Source organism: Passer montanus, unplaced genomic scaffold (assembly GCF_014805655.1).
Source record: "Passer montanus isolate IOZ18808 unplaced genomic scaffold, ASM1480565v1 scaffold149, whole genome shotgun sequence".
Taxonomy (NCBI): Eukaryota; Metazoa; Chordata; class Aves; order Passeriformes; family Passeridae; genus Passer; species Passer montanus.
The window spans coordinates 862,719-871,087 of record NW_024361940.1 but is presented as its reverse complement, the minus strand read 5'-3'; the positions used below and the strand labels follow the sequence as shown (position 1 = coordinate 871,087).

The 8,369-nt window shown below is 42.1% G+C and overlaps 1 protein-coding gene across 1 annotated transcript in view; it reads right to left on the bottom strand.

The window, feature by feature from the left end:
- Nucleotides 1-4: 4 nt before the first annotated feature.
- LOC120498418 (alpha-2-macroglobulin-like) overlaps nucleotides 5-8,369 on the bottom strand; it is a gene marked incomplete at its 3' end in the record, with an annotated part of 30,046 nt that continues 21,681 nt past the window's right edge. Inside the window, exons 20-28 of the mRNA XM_039701098.1 lie at nucleotides 7,964-8,090; nucleotides 7,242-7,363; nucleotides 4,825-4,876; nucleotides 4,102-4,185; nucleotides 3,818-3,994; nucleotides 2,855-2,939; nucleotides 2,514-2,670; nucleotides 2,150-2,224; nucleotides 5-25 (exon numbers count right to left, since the gene is read on the bottom strand). Of these exons, the coding sequence (XP_039557032.1) occupies nucleotides 5-25; nucleotides 2,150-2,224; nucleotides 2,514-2,670; nucleotides 2,855-2,939; nucleotides 3,818-3,994; nucleotides 4,102-4,185; nucleotides 4,825-4,876; nucleotides 7,242-7,363; nucleotides 7,964-8,090 (900 nt within the window). The remainder of the gene's footprint in view (nucleotides 26-2,149; nucleotides 2,225-2,513; nucleotides 2,671-2,854; nucleotides 2,940-3,817; nucleotides 3,995-4,101; nucleotides 4,186-4,824; nucleotides 4,877-7,241; nucleotides 7,364-7,963; nucleotides 8,091-8,369) is intronic.

Sequence of the window (8,369 nt, the reverse complement as noted above, 5' to 3'; positions counted from 1 at the left end):
ACAGAGCATTCCGCACCACTGAGTGCTGGAAGGAGAGAGATACTGAGCTAGAGGTGATTGTACTGAACTCCATCTTGGAACAACAGGCATAGGATAGTACCTGTGGATCCTTAACATCCCACTCTCTGGCCTGACAAAGGTTTTACCATTGTGTATCCCTTCCCTTCAGGCCTAATAATTCTCAGAACAAATGGGCAGCTAAAGGCTGTTCCTTATCTTGAATCTCCTTTTCTTTAACATGTCTTGTAGTAATGGTTTTTCCCAGTTTGATTTAAAGATTGTGAAGCAGAGTTCCAATTCTTTCTTGAGAATTCCTGGCCTGATTGTGTTCTGGGGTAAGTGGAGCTCTCTGAAATTCTTTCTCGTAGGTGTACAGAACACTTGCTTTCTTCCTCCAGCTATCACCCTGAGACTGTTCCGTGCTTTCACCCTCTGCTCTATCCTTTCCTTTTTGTTCGTTTCCCCTTTTCCAGGGCATTTTCAAAAAAATTTCACTTGCTGAAAGTAATATAGATTCTAGTTTGCTGGTGAACTCTATCTCTGCAGAAGAAAAAGAAAAGTATGTTTTTTGTATTTTCTGGAATGTTTTTTGTGATGCTCACATTAGCAATGCATGTATTGGTTTAAGAGTCCAATCACTACAACAAAGTAAAATGTAACTACTTTACATGCTGTTATGACTTACAGATACTGTTACACCACAAACTTTCAGCAAACTTTCAGCATCCCCATTTGTGATGGAAAAGCTGCTATAAAATTGAAAAAGTAGCTCTGCAGGGAGAGCATGCCATGACCTGAAAGCTAAGAGCACATTTACAGCTTAATAAAGGGTCTAGAAGGAATATACATGCTTTTCTGTTGCTTTGTGCTTTGAATTTCACTCTGTGTGTACTGGAAGATGAAATCTTTTGTGATCCCCATTGGAGAAGCAGTTCAGCTGGTTTTAAGAAAGCAAAGAATAAAACCAAAATTGGTTGTGTCTATCTCTACTACTGTTTGTAAGGTAAATGTTGGGGAGGAGTGCAATCTAATGACAAGATGTGACAGTAGTGACACACATGCTAAGGACAGTGCTATTAAGGTTTTTATCAGGGTTTAATATGGTTTATTTTACTTATATAAATACTCTGTATGTGCCTTAATTACTTAAGGACTGTGCTAATCTTAGTTCATGCACCTTAACCTGAAATGCCCCCATACCCCACTCAGATTGTGACAAACCCCTTCCTTCACATTCAGTGGCAGTTTTGCACTCAGACAGGGAGCTGGAAAACATCCTCATTATCCAGTATGGTTCTGCCTGAGAACTTGGCTTCTAAACACAACACATGAAAAAGAAAGAATGCTCTTCTGGTGAAGTTAGTGCCATCCATGTCACCTTACTGACAAAATAATGCCTTTTGCTTGTTCTTGCTACAAAGGAAAAGACTTTGGACACAGAACATTGCCTACTACATTTGGAGCAGAGGGCTTACAACAGCCTGGCAACCACACTGACTCAGCAGTCCTTCTGCTGTGATTCATTTCCCAGTTTTACCTGCACCACTACCGTGTCTCAAAGTGAGGGGATCACAATGACCAAACCCACAATGCTCTTAAATAGGCTTTAGGCTTTCCACAGAGTGCCATGATGGTATTCCTTATAGGTATACCTTATTCTTCAAGCCCTAAGGATGGGGATTTCCCACAAAACCATCTAGAAGAAGTAGAGAAAATGACAATGAATGCCTGAAAGTGCCATCCTTTTTTACAGACCTGTGGTGTTGTATCTGCCCAATAGGGCCAAGAATGGTTCAAAAGGGTTGTACTATTCTAAGAAACAGAGGAGATTTCTGTAGGTGTAGAAAACTTATTTGGCTCACTTCAGAGAATTAAATATTTTTTCTCATTCTCAATCCAAGCTGTATGGAGCAAATCCATTATCATCCACAGAAGAACTCAGAAAAAATCTTAAGTGAAATGTGTATATGGAATGGGACAGGGGAAGAAAATGGAGGAAGGTATTCTTTCAGTCCAGGCTTAAATGGAAAGACTACTCAGACAGGATTTTTTCTTTCCAAAGGTAAAGGGACCTGATAATCTGGGCATGGGGATACTAGTGGGTCAGGTTAGTACTATCTGTGGCTCAGGTTGGGGTGCAGACACGTACGGTTACAGGCAGAGGAATCTCCAGCAGTGCAATAGTGATGTAGGCTGCCAGTGTGACCTCGTCATTCACTCCACCCTGCAGGGAAACACAGAAGTACTTGTTGATCCTATAGAGTGCCACTGGCTTCTCCCTGTGCTACATACCTACATTCTGCAGGGACAAATTCTCCCTGGCTTCTTTTTCATGCTTAGTCCTCCAGAAGATGGTGCTGACTTCTTCCTGCTTCTATGACAGCTCACATATATATTTCCTCACTCCCTCCCATACCCCAATTGCTGAAATAACTCTGTTGATGCCAGAGTGACTTATGGCCAAGTTCCAGCCTGACAAAGCCCATGTGGAGCCAACCAGGCAGACCTCTTACCTTCATGGCATTGTTCAGGAGCGTCCCAGAACTGCGGAAACAGCCATTCTCCTTCTGCTTTTGAGTAAGCCAGATCAAAGCATCCTGGATGTGCTTCTCCTCTATGAAGATATGAGGCTGGGCCTGGGCAAAGGACTTGAGGACAAATGCTGTGAGCCTGAAAGTGACAGAGGGAACCAAGACATCCTGAGTAGACCCTGTATCCATCAGAGGTCATAGGACCCATTTAACTTAATCTCCACTTCCATTCCAAATGCCACAATGCCCAAGCACAAGAGAACACCGAGGAATAAGAGGACATGAAAAACAGAACTGAAAAGCCAAAGGTACTGAAGTCTTACCAGGTATTTCCAACTTGCCCATAACGTGGCCCAAAGGTGCTGTAAGAACCATCCCGGTGTTTGTACTTCAATTGCCTTTGATACCCTGAAATGAAGAGTGAAAATGTATTTCAGTTGCCACAGTGGTTTTCAAGGAGCCATGCAAAGGAAATGCAGCAGACATGGCACACACTGTCCCTCTTGGCTATGGCACAGATGTGACCTGTGCTGCTCAGTATTACAAAGGAAGTTCATAGAAACCCCCAGCTTTGAATATCTCTATTCTTGTGCTCTTCCTGTCTCCAAAAACACCTGAAAGCTGGCTATCTGTGGCCACTGCTGCTGTCTGCCCAAGACTTCAGGAGGAGAGATAAATGCATCCCAGACTTGAGAGAAATGGGAGAACGGTTCCCAAAGGAGAACTGATTAAAAATGTGAGTCTTACACAGGATAGGAATGCAGAAAACAGGGTAATTTTCTTTGGAGGAAATGCAATTTTCCTGCAAAAATAACTGAGTCACAAGCACCCCTTGCTAGTCAGCAGATGCCCATTGTGTACATATATACTGATGCTGTGTCTGTCATCATGCCCTAGCTAATGTGGTAAAATTCTGCCCTGATCAAAGGTGAACAGTACTTTCACACCACAGTCCTAAGGAGAATTCAAGATCTACATAAGCAGCTGCTATGATTAATAGTTATAGTCTGATTTATTTAGTTCATATAACCCTTTTCCTATGGAGGGAAATCCTGAGTTATTGCCAGCCCTGGACTTTTTCTGTGTTCCGTTTGGATGCTGCTGTCTATTATCCTGTACCTCCAACTGAGCACAGGATTCCTTCTTACAGATACTGTATTGTACCCCTCACCTGCCAGTACCCTGTTCCTTTCTAGAGACAGCCTCCAACACATCATCCAGGCCAGTGGCCAACAGTGTCCTTATCCAGTAGCCAAGGGAAGGGATGAACAAAGGCAAAAGCTCACCGCTCACTAAGTATCCAGTGGCCTTGGATTTGATCTCCTCACTCAGCTGCCCTGTTTTGTTCAGATAGTCCAGGACGTAGATGTTGGGTGCAAAGAGGACCATGTTCTGCTCTCCACAGCCAAAGGGCATCTGGAGGAGCTGGTGCAGGTTCTGCATGGCAGTGCCCATGATGTCACCTGGGCAGTGGGACAATCCACAATGTGAATTGGCCATTAGACTGAGCACAGCCTGAAGTGGCAGTGTTTCAAAATGGCATGAGACACTTTGAGGAGGTTTCACTTACCTAGCACTGAGAAATATGCTCTGGCTGAGCCATCCACCACAGTCTCTGGGAGAGCCAAGGAGACTGTCTGTGACACTGACTCTTCTGGGATAAAAAGCAGATTAATTTGGTTACAATTCCAGATGTATCTACAATGCATGGGTAGCAGCTATCCATGGGTGAGACACTATCCCCTTAAGAGGGGTTTCCTGACTTCAACAAATCCATTAATCTGTAATTTTGTTGATGACGTTTCCCATCTTGCAAATTTTTTATTGGGCCTGCATCACCCTCATACACAGATTGTCATGGACTTCTACATGGCACCATCAACCAGTTTTGACTGACAAAGACACCTTTTCCAGCTGATTTTTCTGGCCTTTTCTGCTTTGGTGGGCAGACCTGGTTTACTGCAGAGTCTGGTTTGTCCAGATTTTAAATCTGTTAAATGAAAGGCATTAGAGATAACCATATCAAATCCCAAATACTCTCTCCTTGCATTGACCTGTCCAGCCTCATATCTTAAAAGATGTGCTTCTCCCTCTCTAATTGTAGACATTGTTATGTTCTCAGCTCTTCTCTCACAGGAAGAACTGTTTTCACTAACAGCTGAATGTATATCTTCTTTGTTCAATTTTATCAGATCCCTACACCTTTCTTATCAGAGTGGAGCACTCACAAACCTTTTATTCCAACTTTGTCTTTAGTTTCTACCTCAGCAAAGAAAGTTTTGGAAAATCTTACCAGATGCACAGAGCACAGAGTTGTATGTGGTTTCTGCTTCAGTCCCTTCCGGCTTGGGGAAAAGGGCAAGGGAAAAAAAAGCAAAAAAATGAGAAACAACAGCAACAAAGAAAAGGAAGAAATATCAAAAGGGGAAGTAAAAGGCACTCTTTGAAAATTTCCTAGAAATTTTTCTCCTCCATGTGGAAAACTGAGGATAATTGAGAAATGTAACATAATGGCTAATTACAAGTATGAAATGTAATACACTTTCTTTTCTTTTCTTTTTTATTACTGAGAGAGGCCCTGCAGCTTCACAGGTTGTGATGGAAATAACATGCAAGGTAATGTTATCAACAGGGATGTGGGACCTGGTCATCTGAGTTGCCACTCACTGTGGTGATAGCTGAGTGTCTGGCACATGGGGAGAAGATGTATGCAAGAACTTTGACTGGTGGCTGCTAGAGCACTCCAAAGCACCTGCAAGTGACATGCTACAACAACCAAAATTTAAATGTGTTTATAAGTTCTAGTCTAGTCTTTGAAGTCAGAAAAGAATCTTTTCTGTTGAGATGGGTGAAAATATTTTGCAGAAAACTCAGGAATCAAATGTTTACTAGAAAACTGGTTTTTGTCAGAATTTGTTTTAGTGAGATCCCTGCACCAAGTTTTTAGCCTTTAAATTGGATAGTTCCCATTGCTTCAATACTGGTTTCGAGGTTTTGCTGGCTGATTTTTTTTCCCCAGCATGTAAACAATGGTGTTATTGTCTTCACTTTCTCACAATCAGAATACAATGCCTCTTGTTCTTCAGTATGAAAAGACAGAAAAGTATTAAAAGTGCAGGGAAAAAACAAAAGAAAAAAAGAACAAGTTTTTAGGATAAACTGTGACAGAGTTAAATGCTTTTGTTTGAAAAAGCACCTTCTTGCTTGTTTCAGTAAGTCATTCTGATGTGCAACTAAATGACAAATCCATTGTTTTGTTTGATTTCCAACAGGAAACGAAAACATACAAACTGTAATTGTTTAGAAGATTTTCCTTTCCAGATGAGAAATTCCTGGGTGAAAAAAATCCCTTTTCCCAAAGTGCTCTCAATGAGGCTTGGATTCTCAAGGGGCAGGAAGATGCCCTGGGGCCTCTGGCACACTCCTCTCTCTCTCCGGGATGCACTGCCTGCTACAGGGAATATTGCCATCCAAGTGCTCAAGAAAATGCAGCTTCACCCCAAGCATGTTGCACTGTATCCACCCCTGCTAATTAATTGTTCAGCCTTGGATGCTAATCTCCAATTCCATCGTGTCAGGGCTTGCTGTAGATTAATTGCCACATTACAATAACAGGATAGGATGAGCAATCTCTCAGACACCCTGACAGAACTAACGCTAATACTTGTTCAGTAATTTACATTCCCCCGCCATCTGTGAGAAAAGACTTTACAGTGCTCTATCTCCCTGTATCTTCAAAGAACTAAACAAACAGTCTTTTTTCCTGAAGGGATATGTGAAATTAGGAAAATTTCCTGAAATGTTAAACAGTTGTTCATGTATTATACATTCAAATCAATTTGTTAAAAAAAAAGCAAGCCTAGCAGATAGGACTGTTCCAACATTACATTCCAGTTAGCAAAACATTTCCTGAAGCTACATTAATCCTAGCTCTGCCTTACTGAAAACTGGAATGTCTGCAATGTAAGGAGGACTTATTATTATATAAATTTCCATATACAACAAGCTGGTACTTTTTGTTTGCTAATAGCATTGCTGGAAATCTTATCTGAGGATTGATTTTATGACTGGCAACATACCATGTGAAAAGCTATGTTTTTATCATTGCAAAACACTACTTAAGAAGGAAGTGTACAAAAAGAATGCAAAAATAAAAGGTCAGTTACACTGTTTTAAACATTCTTAGAGGTGTAATAAAAACATTCAATGATGGTAGTCATGAAGGTAAAATGATGGTCAATGATGGTAAAAGTATTCACTGATGGTAGTTTTGTTTAGAAATATTTGCAGATTGCAGTGACTTTTCCATATTCCAGAGTACTGGCTGGAGGTGAAGCATAAGCTTTCTGGTTAGTGTTCTGTTCACAGCCTTTCCCTGTGATTTATTACAGGCAAACACAGGGATTTCTCATTTATCTCTGATATTATGTGTCTCGGAAAAACCTGTCATTATTGCCTGCCTTATTATTCCTGTCCCTCCATGTAATATAAGACCCTGCTTTGACTGTGAGATGGCAGCATTATGACTTATGGGCTCTATTGGTCTGTGTTACATTTATCAGTGCTTCTCTTGTTACAGCTTGCAGAATAAGAGTCCCACAAGCCATTATTGCTGCTCTCACAGCTAAACCAGAAAACCTTTACCACACAGCAGCTCTGGCTGTCACTATTGCTATTTTTCTGTGCCACCAGAATGAGCAGCCCACGTACCTCCACCAGCAGCTGTCTGATGACCGTGTCCTTCCGCCCTTTCTCAGGGGTCTCCACAATGTAGTTCCCGCAGGGCTGCTGGTTCTCTAGGGCCTCAGTGGTCACTGAGAGCTCCACCTGCCCTGGAGGAAACAGGAGTCAGTCAGCCCTGCCAGGCAGAGCCAGGGAAATACAGGTTTGTGTTTGTGCTGGGAACTCTGTGATGCATTATAGAGAAGTTTTTCCAAGAGGAGAACTAAATCTGAGACAGGGTTTTATCTTGATCCAGATGCAGCCTTCCAAATCACCTCCTTTGTGATGGGCACCCAAGCAGGTGTTAGTCCATCAGCATGAAGAGCAGTGAAGGGGAAGGTCTCATAAATCAAATGGTCTTTTTCTGGGAGGTTTCAGAGAACGCAAGCTTTGATTATACAATTTCAGATGCAAACACATTAAGACATGACATTCTCAGCTCCACAGCTGGAATGTCTGAGTTCTTTGCATGCCTTAAGGGAATTTGTGATTTCTATTAAAATGTTGGGAAAGCCGTGGCCTGTAACATATAGTTTGTTTAGGATCTGGAAACACTACACCCAGAGTAGTGTCTCAACCTCAGGGCTGGACTTCTGACATAGACAAGATCCTTCCAAACAGGTTTGGAGTCACCTAGCTCCTCACACCAGAGATCTGGTGCCATACACTGCTATCTGATCCCAGTATCTTCTCATCATCTGGTCTCTTACCTAGAGATCTTGGTGTTACTGCCCAAGCAACAGTTTTTCTTTCATTCACGCAGATGCAGTAGGATTCCTCCTGTTTCCCCACTGGTACAGCCAGGAAATCAGCAGATTCAGCCAGAGACACACCGACCTGCCAGTTGTACAGAGAGGGGTTGTGAGGTTTGAGAAGCTGGAGTTATTGCAGACAATGCAGTACATGGAAATGGGTAGTGGAGCTACCTATTATGGGTATTGCAGAGCAAGAGCTGCCTGGTAAAGAAGGAAATGACTGAAATTTGTACAATTGTAGGAGATCAGGGAGGTAACTGTAGAGAACAGCATCTTTGGAAAGGAAATTGATTTTGGGAAAATGAGTAGCAAAGACCAGTTGTGTCAGGAATTAAAGATCTCCCTCATGATTAGTTAGGTG